We start from the raw sequence: 21,728 nt of genomic DNA on the forward strand, positions 1-21,728 counted from the left end.
ATACCTCCTGAGCTCTGAAGTGATGTTTGAGTCTGCGTGCTTCTTTTGTTAGTATTGATTTTCGATAGTTGTTTTTTATATACTTATTCTTGCGATGCTGCGTCCTGTCGTGTGTGTGTGTGTGTGTGTGTGTGCGCGCGCGCGCTTGCATGTGTGTTTACTGCATCCCTCAGAAATACCTTCTTCTTCATTTGCTCAGACTGAAGAATAGATGAAGGTGTTAAAGTCCAAATGCAGCTGTCACCTTCTCCCGCTGTATCACTCGAGTCGTGGTGCAGCAGTACAGTGTGAAAGGACTGATCGTGTCCTTGCTGAATGTTGAGGACATACTGCTGTCCTGTCAGGGTTGCTGTTCTCCGAAGAGTCTTGGTGCGAGTGAAACGCACACGTGCCGTTTTCTTCTCCTTGTCTTTGACCCAGATGGTTCAGGTAATTATCATTATTTATAGTTGTCATCCCTTGATACCTTGAGTGAGTGCTCTAAGCAGCTAAAGAACAGGCTGGAGCTGTCTGTGAGGACTGGGAGTTTCATGGGAAGGCTAACACGTTACTGACAGATTGTTTAGTTGCTTTCACCCCCCCCCCGCCAACCTTGAGCAGGTGGCGATGGTTACAGCATTGGGGGATCGCCTGGCGATGGGTCTGACGCGTGCAGCTGTTAGCCCTGGGGAAGCTGAGCCGCATTCCCTGTTGTACTTGTTCCTCGGAGCTGTCCACATACCCCGCTGACCAACACTAGGACGTGCCCCCAAGAGCTGCTCTGGTCTAACCTTTTCTCGGCGATCAGCTGCCAGCACAGGGAAACTTGTGTGCAGCACTGAAATGAAAACCACGAAGGACGTGAAAGACAGATGTAAACCATCGCCGAAGGACAAGGATGGTTCTGTACAGAACAGTTACATAGAGTTTCAATTACAGAGCCTTGAAATTGAATCGTACAGAATGCAAATGTGAGTGAAATGCCCACATTGTTTCATGATCTGCTTTGCAGTATCTGTTGGTGATTTTAATTTGTACTGTTCAGTTCCAGGAAGGTATTCAGTACACGACCACCCAAGTAGGGTTGTTCTAGGGCAAAACCCGGTCTTGTAAATTGCATGATGTCAAAGATGCCACAGTTTCTCTTGTGTCTTCAAAGCCCTACTTTCAACGACAAAATGCTGAGCCTGTTGAAGGTGGATTGAGTGCAGTACTCAGTTGGGCAGTGAGGGCTCTGTTAGCTTTATGTCTGAAAGATTTTTTTAGTGATCTGTCCCAAGGGTCCCATTCTGGATTGATTCGGATGATGGGTGTGGTTTACTCAATGGAACAGCTGTGATTGTACAGCTATAAGTGAACCATATGGACTTAAAAATAGAGATAGACAAGTTCACCTATATTTTTGAATCTGCCTTATGCTTACACGCTACTGAACCAGCGATGCTTGGTCAGGAACCAAAGTTTTCCCACCCATCAGCTTTGTGTTTCTGCTATCTTTCGCCATTGGTGTTGGCTGCGGCACTTATTAATCCTCATCTCCTAATCATAGCCGTTTATGGATGAGTCCAGTAAGGCAGCTTGATGGCTGGCCCGCTGGATGATCTGCTGGAGGTTTGGCACTTGTACCAGGGATGGATGTAGAGGAAAGAGCACAGCTTGGCTCTGTGTTTGGTCACACTGGTGCTGTGTCCATCCTGCCGGTCTGTATGGTCTGAGGATGTGGGTTGTTCAGAAAAGCCTCTTGGAGTTCATGTGTTTCTCGGTGGTAAGAGTGATCAATTAATATTAACTGTGCAGCAATAACAAGGTTTCTGCTTCAGAGAAGGCAACGTCTTTCTGCACACAACGAATGATTGCTTCATGTGGGGAACGAGAGGAATCTGGTTTGATATGCCATCGAGTGTCCCTACTGTCCTGGAAACTGTTGAGTCACAGGACAGGCCTGCTGGGCACAGCTGACTCACGTGCTCCACAGCCAAGAGAATCGCTGCTTCACGGGCCAGATTTCTCTGTTTCAGCGAGAGGAATGTATTTGGATCAGATGGGGACTGTGGGTGACGGCCAGGTTTTCGGCAAAGGCAATTCCTGGTACTGAGCAAATACCAAGAATCCATATGACCCCACATCCAAGCGTTTTTTTCCACCCTGCTCGTAACTTTCAGTTGTGGAGACAAATCAGCAAATGTTAAGCGCCTTGCTACACTTAGAAAGTTTATTTCTCCTGCACCAGTGTGGCAGTGTTTTATGCCAGAAAACCCATAAACATTCTATCAATAAATAAATATTCTACCAATAAATAGTGTAACCTGGAGAAATATCCCATTTCATTAACCACTTGTCCTGAGCAGGGTCCCAGTGAACTGGAGCCTATCTTAGAGGCACTGGACACAAGGCTGAGGGGGAGAATATCCCCTGAATGGGACACCAGTCTGTCGCCAGGTAACCACACATAAACACGCCGCAGGCAATTTGGCATCGTCGAGACATCGGAACTGCATGTCTTGGGAACGTGAACGGAAACCCACAGAGGTCCAGGAAGAACAGGTCACTTGAACTGTCAACCCTTGTTAACCTTTATATTTTGTGTAGTTTTGCCCCGTTTTAGGCTATTAAACAATTTATATGATTTTTGAGTGTGTCTTGTAGTTAAGTTCTATACTATCTTAAACTGAAATCTGTAGTAGAGTTTTAATAAAGAAACTTTTTAGAACTGATATGCAAAATATATTAAAAGTTGTAGACACAGAAATACAGGTACAAGGCACTTTAAATACAATGAGAGGAACTGCTTGGCATACATTGTAATGATGGCTTACAAAACGGACAAAGCTCCAGAGAGCTCGATGAATCGATTAATTTCTTCCATTTAATGGAATGAGCGTCTATGACGGCCGTGTCGGAAGCCCCGCCGTCTTTGTAAAATGCTCGAATGCTAAAGTACTAAGCTGATTACGTAGGAAAAAAAAAAGTTTCAGTGTAAACATGCAGAGTCGCAACAAAAAGAGGAACATTTACGGAATGATATCATATTTGGGAGAGTGTGCCTGTGTGAAATGGAGTCGCTGCGGAGGACGACTCGTGTCAGTCCTGCCGCGATGTCCCTGGGAAAAAGGCCCCTGTTTACACAGCGCCGCACCGTGCAGCCAAAGGCGGACTTACGCAACGTACAGCGTACAAGGGTATAGAACGTTCTAGGAAAAACGGCTCGTTCGTCGCAATCTGCATCCGACGGGACAGCACATCGTGTTCCTGCTGCGAGAAGACCAGAGTATGAACAGAGGTAGGTTCTGGTCAGTCGTGTGCACACCTGCCTCTGGCTTCCTGTAACATGTGAGAACGGTGTGTTTCGGAGCACCTTAATAAACCGAATTCTGACTAGCGGTTAGTGGCTGGTGAAGCGTTTACGGCTGCTGCCTTCGGACTCTTGAGTTTGCGGGTTCAGATCCAACCACCTGCTGCAGTGCCCTTGAGCAATACTCACCCTGCACTGTCCCATTAAAAATGACCCAGCTGCATCAATGGATCAATAATAGGTAGCTTAAGAGTATAAGCTCCTTCGGAGAAAAGCATCAGGCGCGCGCGTGCGTGTGTGTGCGTGTGCGCAGACTGCTACGTCGCATATCACTCCTGCTGCTTTTAGCTTTTTCTCTTTACGTGATGTGCAAGATCTACATTGTACGGCCTTGGGTTTCTGTGACTTTGTACCAGAGCGCCAGGCTTTTGCTGGAAAAGAGTTACCAAGAAAGATTGTTGAGTTTAAAAAAAAAAAAAAGCATGCAGTCAGGCGCCTCAAGGGCTCCGGAGTTCAGCCCCGCTGGCCATCAGCAGACAGCGTGATGTGATGTCCGCGGTTTGGCCGCCCCTAGTTCTTCCTCACTGCTGCCTCCTGACTGCGCAGATGCAGTAAGGACGTGGCTGCAGCGTCATGCCAAGCCTGGGCGTGAGGCTGGGGACGAAGTCGTTGGGAAACTGCAGACGGAACCTCTGTAGCAGCGTGGTGAAGAACAGGAACATCTCCATTCGGGCCAACTGCTCACCAAGGCAGTGCCTCCTTCCTGGAAAGGGTTCAAGGGAGGACACCCATCACAAGGGGGGTGGGGAGTTACTGGGCAAGCCCGCGTACATCTGAGGTGGATCTCCGAGAAAATTGGGAGCAGATTCAGTGACCTTCTTGAATTAAAGGCTTTCAAGTCTTCCCTAGTGGCCTAGACCCAAACTGACTGCTTCTTAGGTTCCCTACTGTCATGTCCTCCTGGGACAACCATTTGTCTTTGTCCACTCTGGAGCACATATCTTTTCACACGTACGTTCCAAACTCTACGTGCTACGGCGTTGGGTCCGAGAGCATCTTATAGAGGATAGTCTATGTTTCTAAACATCACCACGTGTCTGGAAGCGGGGCCTGGACTACTTCCTAGAAGTACATCTGAAGGCTCTGCTGGGTCTCAGGAGGATAAGCTGATGGCTATAATGATTTTATTACATCTCATGGAATAATACTTCACACTTATGCAATAGATCGTTGAACCCTTAGTTCATCTTAATGTTGATTTTCCAGAACCGATATGAAGCATCAGCTGAATGTTTTAATGTAAAAGACACAAGTCGGAGTAACCCTAAAACACAGAATAGTTACGCGTTTGCAGGATTTGATACCACTGCTCCAAAATGTATTCCTTCCTTCAATGGGTGTAGGGTTTTTTTTTTTTTTTTTGTCACCAGACTAAGAATGCTGTATGTTACTGTGTTTTGCACTGGACGGAAGGGTAAACTTGCCCAATGAGAATGGCAGGAAAGCCTCCCGGCGGACGAAGTTTCCGTGTCGGTCCAGGAACCTCTCTGGGGAGAAGTCCGTTGGGTTGCCCCAGTACTTCTCGTCAAAGTGTACCGAGTACAGGTTGGTGATGACCATGGTCCCACGGGGAATGGAGTAGCCCCTGACCAACGCATCTTCGCAGGTGGCACGGAAGATACCCAGGGGAACCACATTGCAGAAGCGCAGCACCTCGTGCAGCACGGCCTCCACATAGGGCATGCGAGGCTTGTCATCCAGAGAGGGCGGCCTGCAGCTGCCCACCACGCTGTCAATCTCCCTCTGCACCTTGTCTGTGACAGGGACAACCTATCCGGTCACTAAAAGCAACAGCCATACGTCCGATTGCTCAGGTAGTCTTCCTCGCAGCACTGCTATTCTTTCTTGTCGCTACCCTTTACCATACCCTGAAACTCACCTCCCTAACATTGCGACTCATGCTTTCAATACTCCTACAATTTTTGACTTAGTGGAGTAAAATGTGAAATAGCCTGATATGTTGCTTCTGCAAAAGAAAATGTGCTGCACTTAGCTGGTGAAATCAAATTTGAGAATTACATCACTTCTATACCTGTAGATGGCAGTATCACTGGAGTTGCATTTCTGTGTGACTTGGCTTCTTCCCTGTAAGAGAGGTAGGTGATTAAGCTTAAGTGGGGTCTGCTTGCCTTGAATGCTGGGGTAGAGAGCCATGTAGAGTATGGCCCAGTGAATGGCATTGGTGGTGGTCTCAGTGCCCGCGATGATGAGCTCGCCCACCGAGAAGATCATGTTCTCCAGGGAGAAGGAGGCCTCCGGGTCTCCGGCACTCTGCTCCATTTCATCGTGGTAGGCGTCAATGTAGTGCCGCGGGGAGTGGCGAGTTCGCCCCTGGGTGAATCTGTTGATGAGACTCAGAAGGAAGTCGTAGACCTCGGCGGCGTTGCGGAACAACTTCTGGTGTTTACCAAAGGGCAAGATCTCCATCCAGGGGAAAGCGTTGTAGAGGAAGGCCCAACCGCTGGCCGCCAGCTCCACGTTCTCGCTGAAGATCTTAATCATCTGCTGAAAGTCCCGGTCGTCGTAGGTGAAGCGCTCCCCGAAGACTATGAGGTTGGTGATGTTGGACACAGCGTTTGTCACTAGGTGTTTGGGGTTGAAGGGCTTCCCTTTGTACTTGTCAATGGCATCCACGAAAAACATGCACTCTTCCGAGATCTTGCCCTCAAACGATTTCTGTCCAGTACCGAAGTAGCGGAAACTGTTCACCGCTAGCTTACGGTGTTCAATCCATCCCCTGCCATACCTGCTGTTCAGAAGTCCTGCGGCACACACGAAGGCAAAATACTAAGGGTACAATTTTTGAAGTTGTAATATTAATATTGAAACAGTATTTCATTTCATACGTTATGTACAGTATATTCCGGTTCAGAGGTAAAGACATCTGACTCAACTAAATGGACTGAAAATAGGAAAATATTTTCTACCTAAATTCTGTAGCTATATAGAGCTGTTCATGATCTTTTTATAATGCATAAGACAAAAATTGAAAACACTTTGAAGTATAAGATGGGCAATAAAGAACTGAAGTTCTTGTATTTTATCCGAGAGAAAAAGAGCTCAAATTTAGGACCTCGGTGTAAATGTTGCCAGCAACAAATTGAGTTCCGTTGCATTTAATGCTTCCTGACATACCTTTTAGAACACCGTGTTCACTGTGTGAGTTAACATGTTCATTTCCATGTGTGTTTGGTAATAAGACAAGTGTGGTAAGAAGCACCCACAGGGTGTAGTAACTATTGAGTACCTCCCATCTTGGTCATTTTCCTGAAGAGAGGCAGCGAAGGCCGGTCTGCGAAGACTTCGCTCTGATGAAGAAGGCATTCCTTGATGGCATCGTACCCATTTAGCACCACGGCTGGGATGCCGCCCAGATCCAGGCTGAAGATCTGAAAAAAGTGCAAATATATACCCTGATAAAGCAAATCGCCTCCATACAGTCATTCACGCACAAACTAGTGTTTACAGCAACTTACTTAGATTACAAGACTCTTAGGAAATGCTGAGTTTGATAGAAGGCATGCGAAGCAGACTGCAGGAGCCGGTGGTTCCACGGGCCCCTTTGGCTCCTTTGGCTCCTTTGGCTCCTTTGTTACGTGTGAAAAAGTGTCTGAGAACGGATGATGTAACTCGAGGAGAAAGTAAGTCAGCACTTTTCAGTTGAATCTCCGCAGGTCTTTGGAGCTTTTTATTCATCGTTTTGAACTGAACGTGAGTCGAACACGATCGAAGAAAGAGTCGAACGCGAGGCGAACGCGATCAAAAGAAGGAACCGGGCGCGATCAAAGAGCGAACGGAGCGCGAGGCGAGCGCGAGCCGAGCGGCTACCGCTCGCTCCGGCGTCACCTTTGACACACTTGGAGGAACTTTGCTTCGCATACGTGCGCCTCTTTGTGCGCAAGAACAGAAGTGCGGGGGATCGGACACGCGATGAAAATGCCGGGACTAAAGAAAACCTGTAAAATTACGGCGAAATATTTTTGATACATTGATGATGCGCGTACTCGAATGCGTATCTAAGTCGGGTTTTGCTCCGCTGTCATCCACAGTCTTTCGCAAACTTAAGTTTTGGTGCAGACAACAACAACAACGGACACAGAGTAACACAGTTTATCGGTTGCAACACGGTCGAGCTGCACGGTAAATCATGGTAAAATACCGTACCGGTCCGTGGATCTCACTCTGCTTCTTCAGATACACGTGCGGCTCCGACGCGAGAGACCAGATGTTGCCAAAAATGGGCAGCGGTGTGGGTCCGGGGGGGGACCCCCGGGGTCTCCTCTGCTTCGCCAGGTGTCGGATCAGCAGCAAGGACAGTACGGCCATCAGCAGGCTGGCCACGATGAGGCAGGCATGTCCATGGGACACGGCCAGGAGCTGCTCCATTCCTCTGACTTGTGCAGATGTTTCCATAGGAGCCAAGCTCTTGTTCTCAGCCGGGACCTCATGTGCCTCCTGCAGGCGGCCGTCCCGCCTCCAGCTCTCCAACATTGGTCAGACCTGTAGCTGCGATCACCATTATTGGTGAGCTTTGGGCGAAGGGTCCCGGCCCGCTGAGCCCTCGCGGTGTGCGCCGGCACGTGGGGAACCAGGCTTCTTCTTCGCGGTCAAAAGGTGGAGAGGGGAGCTGTGTGTGACACGAGCTGTCTGAAGAGCACAGCGGCCTGGTCGCAGTAATCTCAAGGTTCGCGGCCTCATCCGCTGTAATTCGCACGGCTCCGGTACCATCTGTGCCCTCGCTTTTTATGCTCTTCCAGTGAATTTTCAGGCGCGTTGAAAGAAAAGAAAACGGAATCAATGGCCATGACAGACTGATAAATGGGGGGTCCTATGCAGACAACTTCATTGATACTACAGCCTGCTCATATTTAGGAATATATGTGCTATCATTTTCCATTCCTGGAGGTGCGGTGGTGCAGCAGGTTTGGCCAGGACCTGCTCTCTGGTGGGTCTGGGGTTCAAGTCCTGCTTCGGGTGCCTTGCAATGGACTGGCATCCCATCCTGGGTGTATCCCCTCTCCCTCCAGCCTTGCGCCCTCTCCTGGCGACTTAAGCGCTGGCTCACCACAGCCCCACTCGGGACAAGCCGTTTCAGACAGCGTTTGCATTTTCTGTTCCCTTAGCTGCTTGTCCTTTAGGGCCACAGTGGCAATGGGGATTTTTGCAATTTCAATTTTTCACATATGTTATGTACATTACATTTATTTATCTATCAGATGCTTTTTTCCAAAGCAACTTACAATGGATACTATGTAGTGTTACCAGCCCACACACCTTATTTACCATGGTGACTTACACTGCTAGATACACTACTTACTAGGGGTCACTCATCCCATACATCAGTAGAACACACTCTCTCTGTCATTCACACACTATGGGGGAACCCAGAACAGCATGTCTTTTGGACTGTGGGAGTAAACCCATACAGACACAGGGAGAACATGCACACTCCACACAGAATGATCAGGGATCGAACCCACATCCTCTCACACCATCCACGCGCTGTGAGACAGCAGCACCACTTGCTGTGCTACCGTGCCACCTCTAAATTGTGGTAACAGTTATATTGCACATTGTTATAGTTTGCTTAAGGGCAGCATGGTGGTGCAACAGGTAGCACTGGTGCCTCACAGCTGCTGGGCTTTGGCTTCAATGCACCTTCCGTTCCAGCTCAGTCTCCGTGGGATTTGCATGTTCTCCCCATGTTCATGTGAGTTTTCTCTCACAGTTCGAAGACATGTTTCACGTGGATTGTAGACTGCACACAGTGTGTGCGCACGTGTGTGTGTTAGTGAATGTAGCTGAGTGACTGATTGCAATGGACTGGCCTCCGTTTTTTCCAGAATAGGCTCCAGACCACCATGATCCTGCACTAGCCAAGCGGTTCTTGATAATGAACAGTCAGAACACAGAGTAATTTCTGGGAACATAAGGGGAACTTTGGAAAGTGCAGTTTGGGAATAGATTGATCCCATTTGAGAATCGTGCATTTTTCGCATTTAGTGTTTAATTTTGATCTGCCATATTAAACATGGTTTGCCAAAGCAATAAGAGTGTAAAGAAGCTTTTGGGTGTCCAAGGGGAGATCATAAAAAGGTTATAATGCTGAAACCAAAATTGGATGTTATAAGAGAGAAAATAAAAGAACAAAGGAACAAAGTGTCACAAAGTGCTTATGCTTCTGTTATTTCCATATGGTTTTGGTAGGCTGTGCACTACCTTCTAAATTAATTTTGGGTGTACTATGAGCAGGTCCTATTGGGGGGTGCGGGGGCAGCAGCAAGGTCATTTGGACAGGGTATCAACTCAGCCAAGGGTACGTTATAATATAATACAGTAACTAAGCCCAGACTACCTGAAGGTAACCACCAACCAACCACTGTCAATAACTACTTATCCCAAGCGGGGTTGCGGCGAGCTGGAGCCATACCAGGCAACACAGGGCGCAAGGCCGAAGGGGGAGGGGACACACCCAGGATGGGATGCCAGCCCATTGCAAGGCACCCCAAGCAGGAGTCGAACCCCAGACTTGAAGAGTTGAACACTTAATTACATTTTTCCCATAATTCAACTATTTACGATAAACACATTTTCCCGCTCAAACTCACAGTAACGCAGATTGTTGCGATACTGTATTTTTTACCCTCCTACCTATGAATTTTTGGAAGGTGATGATTACTGTATTTCATGTTCCCTGCCCCATTTTCATTTTACCCAATGAAACTGTTTTTATTTAATACACAAATAGTGTGCTGTTTCACAGGAACACAGCTATGGTTTTGTAGCAAAACTGACTGTATTTGATACTTTGATATTTTTCTCTTTGGCTTGTTTTATCACCTTTATAGCATTTGAAAAGTTGAGTTTTCAGACTCTTCTTGTATGTAGACAGAGTTTCTCACTCAGAACTGCAGAAACTCTGTCTACATTCAAGAAGGGTCTGAAAACTCACCTTTTCCATACCTATTTTGCTCAAGATCTCTCCAGCTCATGTATGGTGTAAATGTTCATGCACCGTAACTTCATGAGCATCCCCAGATATGCCTTTATTCAGCTGCTACTCCAGCATTGTATGTGATTTTGTGTATCTTATTATTATTATTATAAAAAAAATGGTAGGAGTTTATCAGGATTCATCTATCCTGCATTTTATGCACCTACTCGAGCGATGAACATCGGTGCATCAAGTGGAAAGTAACAAACTAGGTTTTCTTAAGGGTCGCATGTCTGCAGCCATGTCTCTTTCTCTTCATGTAATACACAAATTGTGTTTTTGCTGAGATGTACGTCACTTTGGACAAAGGCATCTGCTAAATGTATAAATGTAAAATGTAAATGTAAATGTTTGGTTTCCTCTAGTATCAGAAGGGTCTCCAGCATGACTGCAGCTTTCGCTCCTTTGGCCCACTCATATGCCATACACTTCCACAAAGTTCAAAGGTCAGGCAAGAAACATCAATTCTGCTCTGTCTGTCTGCAATGCGCTGAGGTCCAGATCTGTGCTGTTACTCTGCTCTGTGTCCAAAGTTATGCCAGTGTCCATGGCAACGGTATTGTTCTGGTTCTTATCACTTGTCCTCAAAAAGCCTGGTTTGGTATTTGGATTCCTCTTGTTTTGCTTCCTCTGCTTCTTGGATATCATGGTGTTGGGATGGACTGCAAGGTTTCTGTGGGCTTGTCCACACCGTGTGTTTCCAAGTTCCCAGCTCACACACACACAGTTCCAGGGACAGTTGAGTCCAAGTTCTATGTATATCAGTAGCCAGCTCCTGAGTGCACTAAAACTTTAATATATAGCTGAGGTTCCTCAGTTTTTAATTTCTTAGAGCTTTACTGGCACAACCATGAATGAAAGTAGGGGCTGGACCGAAGCCATGCTCTTTAATTGCATATCATTTAACTTTCTAAAAATACTGCCGGATGGGATCCAAACCCGGCTCTATCAGCTGAGCTGTGGAGCAGACTTCAGAATGTGGATGCTGAGGTTTTCTCCGGATTCTTGGAGAATTACTTTTTTGTGCTCTTACGGCATTGGCCTTCCTTTCGCTGGTTGACTTGGTTACTGTGGCTACACCTCTCACGTCCCTTCGGTGGATGTGACCGAGGCTCTGGGGTTGAACTTGGTTTGGCGCTGCCGGTCATTACCTTTCTCGCACAGGCTCATTAGCGCAGACCAGAACCTGATGGGGTGCTGTGGCTGCCCCACCAGGACCTCCTTTGGACGACGTCACTCCACCTCCCATCTCCATCGATTCCACTTTGTCACGGGCCCTTAATGAGAGCCTCTTTGTGGGAAGCCTATTTTTTAGGCTGATTTTCTTTGGAAAGTCTACACTGTATTGTCTTGTATTCTGCTGAAGCGCATTTTCACAGTTGCTGACGTTCTTTATAATGAGTGTGATCTTTCAAAACAATGGAGCAAATTGCAGACCGTGCTCAATCCAATTAGGCGATCAACAAATTCCACAGGTCACGCCAGAGCAGACCCCGGTCTCTGTCTTCATCGCGTTAATGAGAAGGTTTGCAATGGAGGAAATTGAGATTGCGCCACGTGAGGAAAGAGATAATATGGAAAGACTGCAAGCGAAATATGCATGGCCTAAGAGTAGCCACGCTGGGATTAGAACCCATGATGATATTCTGTGGAATACTGCCTCATCAAAATCGCTGAGAGAGCCGGGTCATATATGTACCTTAGAGGGCGGCCTCTTATTTTACTCCCTGAGCGTAGAACATGGAGATCTGAAGCTCATTCATTCTTGCTGCACTCCCGCCAGCTGGCAGGTCTTTGGACTTTGCTTTCATACCGTGAAGTTGATGGTTGAGGTCCCAGGAGGGGCTAAGCAAGGTGCTGCTCCTAAAGTGCTCCATGAAAAATTTATATTATTTACCTCATATCTTTGTCCAAGATGACTTAGTGTCAGACAGTCAACTTTCTACAATCTGTTGCCCGCTTTATACTGTATGGTATCCTTAGTGAATCAGTTCACCCTTGATCAACGGTACTACGGTGGGAGCAGGGATTCAAACCCGAGACCTTCAGATCAAAAGGCAGCTGCCCGAAACACCTGACTGTTTGTAAGTCACTTTTCCCAAAACCCATCACTGAGCAACATAATTATACTCATTTTAGGACTTTCCCTGGATTTCATTCAGGTGCTCTGGTTTCCTCCCACAAGGCATGTTTCAGGTGAACTAGTGACTCTAAATTGCCCTTAGTGTGTGTATGTGTGTGTGTGTGTGTGTGTGTGCACGCCCTCGCACATAATTGCTCTAAAACCACTGTGTCCCAGTGTCCTGTTCAATGTGCATCCTACCTCATTCCCTGTGTTTCCAGAACAGACTCCTGACCACCATGACCCTTCACTGTACAGACCGTTATTGATGATGAGTGAATATATTGGTGGATTTTAGGAGCTCTCTGCAATGCTGCTACACCACAGTTTGTTGAGGACATTTTCAAATTTTCATGTCCTCTTTCAGATTTGCAGAGCAAGGCTTCTTATTCTTACACCTTATTTGACAGTCGGACTTGACTAAAGCCACAGGGCAGCTCTCAGCTTGTCCAGGCCTCTGAGGCGTGCGCAAGCAAACCATTATTTGTTCACATTACGGACTTTATGCGTTACGAAGGCCACACATTAAAGGCTCGACAAACTTGATTAAGGTGCCATGCTCTATCCATACGCCTGCGCTGCTTTTTATGAAAGGGTAATGGAAAGATCCGGCAAACTGGTGACGTTGGACCCGTGTTCAAGCCTTGCTCTAGAGTGGTGAACAAACAGAAGCACAATGCGCAGGGATTAAACCCTACTTTCCTTCAAATCCACAGGTACTCACTGCAAACATGACTGTTTGGGCTGGAAGGGAAGGATCTTTTTAAAGACGGTCATCGATAGGATCCCCCCTTTGCTGTTTGGGACAGCAGGCCATTAGTTGAGTCCTCCATTCTTCAGCTGTGATGGGACACTTTGGGTATGTGTGCTTGCAGTCTGCACGTGGCCTTTTTAACCTGTGTACACAGGTGGTCAAATATTTCCATCACCTGGCTTCAGCTGAACGTTAAGTTACGCTATACAAGTGGGGCAGAGAGTGATTAGTGCGGTGCGTAACGTTGGTTGGTGTCAGCGAAAGGAGGACGTAGCCTTCAGTTGTGCAACTGCTCTTTGGTATTTTAGTTTATGATTGAAAATACCCCTGCCCCGTATAAGAACAGGTTGCCTCCGTGTTTAAAGAGCAATATTTTGTGTGAATTCAGATGTCCAGAGCTTGCCATGTTTTTCCCATGTATGCACCGGTTTCCTCCGGGTGCTCTGGTTTCCTCCCAGAGTCTAAACAATGTTTCGGGTGGAGTGGCAGTTCCAGTAAGTTTCCCATATTGTGTCCGTGTGTAAGTGAACGAGCGTGTGTGATTGCTGCGTAGTGCAATGGCATTCTGCCCAAAGTATTCCCTGTCTCACACGCTACACCTCCAGGATAGGCTCTGGACCACCATGACCCAGCAGTGGAAAAGCAGTAATTAATAATGGATAGGTGGATGGATGGGCGTAAATGAGAAAGTCATTATGGAGCATAAAAACGATAAATGAGACTAGAATGGCTGCACTGTCTGCTGCTAAATGGCACTTGATACGAGCAGTTATTCTGTTGACTTTTAAGTTATTTGGGCAATGAGTCGTACGTTCCACTTTGACTGCACTTCTGCGTTTCTGCCTGTTTCCGTTCCTAAGTGGGAATTAATAAAAAGTGCAGGGGCTCACTGGGGCGCACCTTCGCGGCGTCCGGCCGCGCGGCCACACAGGGAGCTGCGGCCATCTCTCCAATTCCCGTGATTTACTCATTTTGTTATCTGCGCGACGCTCTGTTCAATACCACTAAAAGGCTCATCCTGGCTAATGGGGTTCCTCCGTGACGCAAAAGAAGCTTCGCAGAATGCTTTATGATGCCCCGCTCGATAATGAAAAGTAAGAGGAATTAAACAAAGCCTCAGACAATTCTTTTAACTGGTCTTTGCTGAAGAGATGGAGAAAATCCTTCCGCACCACAGAGCACAGGAATATTCTGGACATGAAAAAAAATTGCTGCACTAATAATATCTGTTAAAAACGTCATTGCCGTTTTTCTTTTTCCATGTAAATGACCTAGACATGTTTACATTTCTGAAGTTTAACATTACCAGGCCTTAAATTCAGATGACTAGAACACTAAATACATGGATAAATGAATACGTCCGGTGAATTTTTTATTTTATGGCGATTAATCAACATGAACCTGACTGATAATTCACTTAAAAGACATATGTTATAGGGTAGAAATGTAGACCGTGAAGCAACAGATATTTTAAAGAATTTTTAATGCAGCAAATAACAACAACAATAATAATAATAATAATAATAATAAGGTAGAATGAAATGCTTCATTAAGATAAAACCTTCAATAGAAGCAATGCAGCAAGAATGCAGCTTTTGCATACATTGAAAATGTTCTATACAGTATCTTTCTTTTCTGAGTTGTTTTCTGAATGAAGCCTCAGCAGTTAAAAGGTATGCAAGCACTGCCTTTTTCTCTCCGAGTTGTGTGTGTGTGTGTGTGTGTGTGTGTGTGTGTACAAGATGTTGCAGTTGTGTTGTATGATCCGCTATAATTTTTATTACACCAGAGACCAACCCGCTTTTTTGTCTGCGGGCCTGCAGTACACACCTTGCACACTAGATGGCCCTACTAGCAAGTTATGTGCTTCATTCCCATTGCTTGGGTATTCTGAAAAACAGCACGCAACATATTTTTGGAAGTCAATTTAAATAAAAAAATATTGCTGAGCATGATTTCCGTCCATTCGATTTGCTCCTGCTTGATTAATGACCCCGGTGCGGCTTTAGATATCAAGAGGTTAAAATGATGGGCCGATTTTGTGAATGGAGCACTTTGTGACTAAAGAATGACGTCACTGGAGTGCCATATACCTTATCATTGTGCCAGAAGCCGGGTTGGCTGCCGATTGGCTGGCTGGTGGAGTCGGGCGATGTGGTTGGTGGACTGGAGATAATTAAACACCTACACAGTCAATGGTCAAACATTAGTGGCGGATATATAGGCTTGCGCTTTGTAGCTCCACACGACAGAACCAAGAGTTGGTGTACAAGTTGGAAGAAGCCTTCATCTTGCTGCTGCCTTGGCAGAAAGGTCTAATATTCGAGGTAAGTGGCACTTCTGAGCGATATCTCAATAAGACGCACTGTGATGTGATGCGAGGCGAACTTGCGGCTATTGCTTTTGCTCTTGATTGCATTTCCATTGAGAAAGAACTTGATTCATTAGAGCACTAACTGAATGGGTGTGTGTCTGTGTGTGTGTGTGTGTGTGTGTGTGTGTGTGGCTCAGGTGCTGCTCAGGTCTGTATGTCTCGAGTCCCGAGGTTGAGGGCAGATGCTTACTATATGTTGACCCCCATGGAGCAGTATCCAGACCCCCCTCGCCACTCAGTGCTGTCACCGTGGATGCACCCTCAAAGCGAGGGGTCCGAGGTTCCTGCCGGTCCCTACAAATCCCACCTGCCCAAAGACGAACAAGGGGCGGGAGAATTGTTAGCATTCTCTCTTTTTTTTGCTCTCAGTGAAGTATGTGTGTAGGCGAGGGTGGGGGGGGGGGGGTCTGGGCTGACAAACAGACTCACTCCAGAGAGCCGTTTCAAGTCGCACTCGATCCTCGAGAAAGTGAGGTTCGGCTAGAAGTAACGCAACAGCAAGGACCGATGAGCGGAAGCGGAACTTTAATCTTGATAATCCCCCTCTTCCCCTGCCGCCCTGCACGTGATCCGTGTTACTGCGGCTTCTAAACACGTTATTTGGCTTTTGCCGCAGCCTGGACTCCCATGCACCCTTAGCCGTCAGCTCGGTGCCCGGTCGACGCCGGTGGCGCTGATGTGACGTTTGGCGCTTGTTTCCCGCAGGGCACCATGGTTGTGTTGAAGATCTCGGCTCTCCTTGTCGCCTATGCCCTGGTCATCTGCCAGATGTACTGCTCACACGCTGCCCCTGTCAGGTGAGATGCGGACACCCGTCTTTGATGGGGACGAACTGGCGGATTTGGAGAGCTGGACCACCAGCACGTGGCGGTGAATGGAGGAGACGGTCAGAAAGGACGCCACTCTTAATTATAGAGCGCACCGGCTGTGCATGCAAATGAGCTTAACAGATACATGATGGTGCATGTGGACAGCTGATCAGCTAAACACCTCGGTGATCTGTAGGTCGGCTCATAACCTGAGCGCTGAGGCTGATCCCATGGAACTATCTCCCCCGTCGCAAAGTCCACAGATGCATGAAATCTTGTCTCTTGGTGATCTAGGTGGGCGACAGTTACACGCGGTCCCCCCTTACGATGGGTAAATTCGGTTTGCGAAGCGCCGCATTTGCAAATGGAAAGATGTCAGTGATGTAATCGAGGTTAATGATATATGAAGAGGGAGCTCAATCTGGCATCTTCCCAGTTCTCACTCCTTCATCGATTTTATCATAAATTTCCACTTGGCATCATGACAGCATTTCAGATGGGGTACTTTTAGCAGATTGTTTCGAACCTGGCTGGGCTCCATCGTGGCAACAAGCCGCACCTCTTAGGGCTATGGACGACACGCTCGCAGACAGCGGTCTGTTTTTAACCCGCTCCGGCCTGAAAGCCATCGTTTTCGCCTTCTCCTGCAGACCCGGTTTGGAGTCCATGACGGACCAAGTCACGCTCACGGACTACGAGACCCGGCGGTTGCTCAACGCCATGGTCAAAGAGTTCATGCAGTTGACTGCAGAGGAGCTGGATCAACAAGTGAACGATGGGAACAGGTACACGGTCCCTCGGGGTCCCCCTTGTGCTCATTTTTAATGCAGAGCGCTTCCGAAGCGACCTGTGATGCCCGAAGGTTCCCTGAAAGTCGCACGCGAAACGCAGCGGTGACTCCGGGCGCAGCAGCTCTCCCGTTGTTGCGCTCTGGAGAAGCGGCGAATTAGCGGAGCCCTCGCGTTCCATCTTAACCCTCGATTTTTGCTCCGTGAGGAACAGCCCAGCAGCACTTGCCCCACGGCTCAGTCCCGCAGGTGTGCGTGTAGAGGTACGTGCCCAGCGGAGCGACTGGCTCGCCGTCCTTCTCCATGGACTTTTGGGATCCCTTTTGGAACCTCCTGCTTCTCTGTCGACACTTCCTGCATGGACCGGTTCTCCTTTCTTTGCGTATGGTCCCGTATGAGCCCTTGTCTTCACAGCCTGTTTGCTTGCTGAACATCGAAGTCCTCGAACGCTTGTGGGAGCATGACCCTTTTTGACCTTTTTGAGTTGGGGCCGTGGGGAACGAAGAGTTGCATGATCACAGCAGCCCCGTCGGTTGTTGGAACCTCACTGCATTTGGATATGATGCTAGAGCATGACGACGGGGTGACGAGGGCTGAGTGTCGTTTCCATGGGTTGTAGTGTGGGGGTGGGGATGGGTGGGGGGGATGTTTGACGACAGCATGGTTTGGGCAGATCCCCTTCCCTAATTCCTGAACGTGCATCCAAGGGGGAGGCGAACACACATGTGTACCTCTAATGCATGATGGAAAGGATGGTGTTGCACTGACGGGACGAGATGGGCGAAGGCGCCTGCATGCCCCCGTTCCTGCAATCCCGTGTGTGCATGTCCCTCCCCTCCCACCCCCTCTCTCTCTCTCTCCCCGCAGCCTGGACAGACCCATGGCCAAGCGCTGCTCCAATCTGAGCACGTGCGTGCTGGGCAAGCTGTCGCAGGAGCTGCACAAGCTGCAGACGTACCCCCGCACCGACGTGGGGGCCGGCACGCCCGGCAAGAAGCGGAGCCTGCCGGAGGGGGGGCACCCGGCGAGCTACTGGGAAACGCTTGACGGCAACTAGACAGCCCCCCCCTCCACCCCCCCTTCCTCTTCCTCCTCCTTCTCCTCCTCCTCTGCTGCCGTTGACTTGAAACCCTTGATGCATGTGGATCTTGGCTGCTTGATTGACTCCCAGGAAAGATGATTGCAAGCCCCCCGTCTTCAGTTTCCCTCTTTCTTTTCATTTTTAAGTCGCCCCCCCCACCCCCCTCCCCCTTTTCGGCAGAGAACGATGAGAGCATAAGACAATCAAAACGAATTAGATTTATTCTGAGCTGTATACTGTATACATTCTCTTTTCAAAGGTCCTGCTCATTCATATCCACCTTCATCTTTGACATGTGACTTGGTGACAGTGTTGCCCTGATACTCTCGCTAATACGGTTCTGCTCTCGGTTCAGCTACAGGAAATATTGTCGAATGCATTTTTTTGACCCTGCTCGCAGGAATTTGCCTCAATTTCCTTTTTTGTTTCTGATTATTTTCTCTTGTAAAAGTGACATCACGATTTTTACTGAATATAACAAATCAGAGTATTCCAGTTGACAGCATATAACTAAATATTAATGAGCTGTTACAGCACCTTCACAGTATGAATGTTAAATTCACCACAGGCATGTATTCAAAGTCTCTGAAAAATGTTATAGAGGGATTAAATGTTCCAACACCTTTGCTTTGAAAGATAAGCACCTTTACTACACACTGCTTGGTTTTTCAATTGGATGTAAGACTCTTGAGCAGGACCTTTAAAAACCTGAAAGACCCAACACAGTAATAACATTATGAATTATAATAAATGCTTCTTTCACGCGTGACTATGTTTCTTGTCTAATAAACTTATTTTTTTACCAGGAAATCTTTTCCCCCTTCCGTTATTCAACAGCAATTACATTATTACTGAATAAATCCTACTCTCTTATGATGTCTGGAGCAGGTCCATATTACGTTATAATATGTGAGTTATAATAGTACACTGTTTTCTCATCGTTCTCCAAGTGATCTCAAGGTAAGATATCTGACAGCTTGAACAATGGCTGTCATCATCTCTGTTTGGATTTTTTTTAAAAAGACACGCATTTGTAATGAAGGCATATTTATTTGTGTCAGGCTGTTGGTGAGCGGTGCAGCGCTGTACACGTGATTTACCGTGTTCTGGCGCCGATGATCAATGTGTGGAGTGAACTGTCCCTCTCTCCCGAAGCAGTGTGACGGCTCAGAAGCGCGCCTGCAACACAGCCACGTGCGTCACTCACCGCCTCGCCGACTTCCTCAGCCGGTCGGGGGGCATCGGCAGCAGCAACTTCGTCCCCACCAACGTGGGCGCCAAGGCATTCGGCCGGCGGAGGAGAAGCGCCCAGATGTGAGCGGCCCGAGAGCCCTCAGGGACACGGTGAATATCTCCCATCGCCTCCTCCTCTCTTCACTCCTCTCGGTCCTGTTCTCCTTCTCTGCCGTGTCAACCGTCTTAACTGGTCACCTTTCCCACACCAAACTGCAGCTTCGCACAGGCACCAGGGGTGTCACAGGGACACGGCTCACAGCATACGCTTTAATAAACATTTTAAATAAACATTTTAGAACTGCTGAAACTCTGCCCACGTTCCAGAAGGGTCTGAAAACTCATCTTTTCCGGGACCCGTTTCGCTCAAGGTCTCTCCGGCTCACTTATGGCGTAAATGTTCACGCGCCGTAACTTCACGATCATCCCCAGATAAGCCATACAGAGCTGCTACTTCAGTATTGTATGTGAATGTTTGTGTAACCCAAGGGGGTGCGGTGGCGCGGTGGCGCAGTGGGTTGGACCGCAGTCCTGCTCTCCGGTGGGTATGGGGTTCAAGTCCCGCTTGGGGTGCCTTGTGGCGGACTGGCGTCCTGTCCTGGGTGTGTCCCCTCCCCCTCCGGCCTTACGCCCTGTGTTGCCGGGTAGGCTCCGGTTCCCCGTGACCCCGTAAGGGGCAAGCGGTTCTGAAAATGTGTGTGTGTGTGTGTGTGTGTGTTTGTGTAACTTCAAAAAAAAAAAATTGTAGGAAGGTGATCAGGAATCATGGAGTTTTGTGCATCTACTCGTGGGATGAACATCGGTGATAAAGCGGAAAGAAGCAAACTAAGTTTACTTAAGAATCACATGTCTGCAACTATGTCTCTCTTTCTCCTAATTTAATGCACAAATTGTCTTTCTCTGAGATGTACGTCGCTTTGGAGAAAAGCGTCTTCTAAATGAATAAATGTAAACGTACGTGCAAATAAACGCAATACTCGTAACTCAAATCTGCGGGCCCCATTTCCAGCTCTGTAAGTTAGTCCTTCACCATCTGTTACTCCTTGGCTATAATTTGCAATCTGAATGTCACTTCTGTAGGCAGCTGCTTGTGGAATGCGAACCAGCAACAAGGTGGTATCAGACACACAAGCTGTGCTTTCACAACCCTGTGTCCAAAGCTTTCCATCTGCTGTTGAACGTACTTCTGTTTAGTCTGACTTTTACATCATCTTGGAGAAAAGCATCTTCTAAGGTCATAAACCTAAATGCAAGCACTTAACTGCATGTGTATGCGAAGTAATGATTTCTTAAACTAAAACTAATGGTGGGCGATAGCAAACTAATAACAGAGAGATGAATCCCGGCATGAGAGTTTGACCTTCCTGCTCTCCCCTCTTCCTTTGCAGGGGTACGGTCGCCTAAAGAAAACGGCATCACGTTCACCTTCGGGCAAATGGAAAAAAAAAAAAAAAACGACCCTCATCGAAAACAGAAGAATGGCCTTCGCGCCACAGGGACACAGATCTTGCATTCCTCCTCATGTTATGAATATTCATCTTTGCGAGAAAAAAAGAAATAGAAGTGAAATAGAGCACTTTCATTATGTATATGATCTGGGGAAAAAAAAAAAAAAACAATTTTTCTTTTATATGCAGATGTATTTGAAATAAAATGAGAAAAGCAGTTGTTTTCCTTTGCCATAGAGCACATGTGTACCCTGTGAGCTCCCCTCTCCTCCCCCCCCGGAACCGGTCCTAACGGTGCACCGCGGCGCCAAGAGAACCGCATTCAAAGCAGGCCTCCCAAGGTGTCCCAACATCAACTGTGTCTTGTGCCTTGATGTAAAACGCTTCACGTGACATGATTGTACGGTACGTTTGAAGGAAATGCACAGCAGTGACGAGAAAGACTGCAGAATATTTCCCACCAAGTGATACTGTAACTGTTGTGAATTTCAGCAAGATTAAAATGTATTTTAGATATGTTTCCGTTGAGTTGCTTGTTTTGTTCCTCTGGGATTCGCGGCGGAGGTTAAATAGCCACCCCGAAGTCAGAGGCACTGGCTGGGATGCGTTAATCTCTCAGACTGCGCACGAAACGTACGATGAAACGAAGCTGTCGGGCGCGTCGGCCACGTGTGCTGGAACAGGGTCTACCCCAGAACTCAAACTGCCAACCTTTGGGTTACGGGGCCTGTGTCCTCATCCGCTGCTGCTCTCCAAGGTCATGTTTGAATGCGAGCTTTTAATTCTCAGATTCC

General features: G+C 47.6%; 2 protein-coding genes across 6 annotated transcripts; one reads left to right on the forward strand and one right to left on the reverse strand.

Annotated features, from left to right (window-relative positions):
* The first annotated feature begins 2,720 nt into the window (after positions 1-2,720).
* Positions 2,721-21,410, forward strand: LOC108940257 (calcitonin-1-like). Of its 5 annotated transcripts, XM_018762280.2 has the most exons (5): positions 5,024-5,145; positions 16,281-16,372; positions 17,035-17,169; positions 19,412-19,597; positions 20,875-21,410. In XM_018762280.2, the coding sequence occupies exons 2-4, from the start codon at positions 16,287-16,289 to the stop codon at positions 19,569-19,571; spliced, it is 381 nt and encodes a 126-aa protein (XP_018617796.2). In that variant the 5' UTR covers positions 5,024-5,145; positions 16,281-16,286; the 3' UTR covers positions 19,572-19,597; positions 20,875-21,410. The 5 variants fall into 5 exon arrangements, with proteins under 5 accessions (XP_029104840.1, XP_018617796.2, XP_029104836.1 ...); XM_029249007.1 differs by lacking the exons at positions 5,024-5,145; positions 20,875-21,410 and adding an exon at positions 2,721-3,259 and having other exon boundaries at positions 18,040-19,489; XM_029249003.1 differs by lacking the exon at positions 20,875-21,410 and having other exon boundaries at positions 18,040-19,489.
* Positions 3,258-7,826, reverse strand: LOC108940274 (vitamin D 25-hydroxylase-like). The gene is made up of 5 exons (XM_018762295.2): positions 7,496-7,826; positions 6,579-6,720; positions 5,461-6,093; positions 4,752-5,085; positions 3,258-4,030 (listed from the first exon to the last, which is right to left on the reverse strand). Exons 1-5 carry the CDS (start codon positions 7,820-7,822, stop codon positions 3,853-3,855), a joined length of 1,614 nt encoding a protein of 537 aa, XP_018617811.2. The 5' UTR covers positions 7,823-7,826; the 3' UTR covers positions 3,258-3,852.
* Positions 21,411-21,728: the final 318 nt, after the last annotated feature.

The sequence above is a fragment of the Scleropages formosus genome, chromosome 2 (assembly GCF_900964775.1).
Source record: "Scleropages formosus chromosome 2, fSclFor1.1, whole genome shotgun sequence".
NCBI classification, from domain to species: domain Eukaryota; kingdom Metazoa; phylum Chordata; class Actinopteri; order Osteoglossiformes; family Osteoglossidae; genus Scleropages; species Scleropages formosus.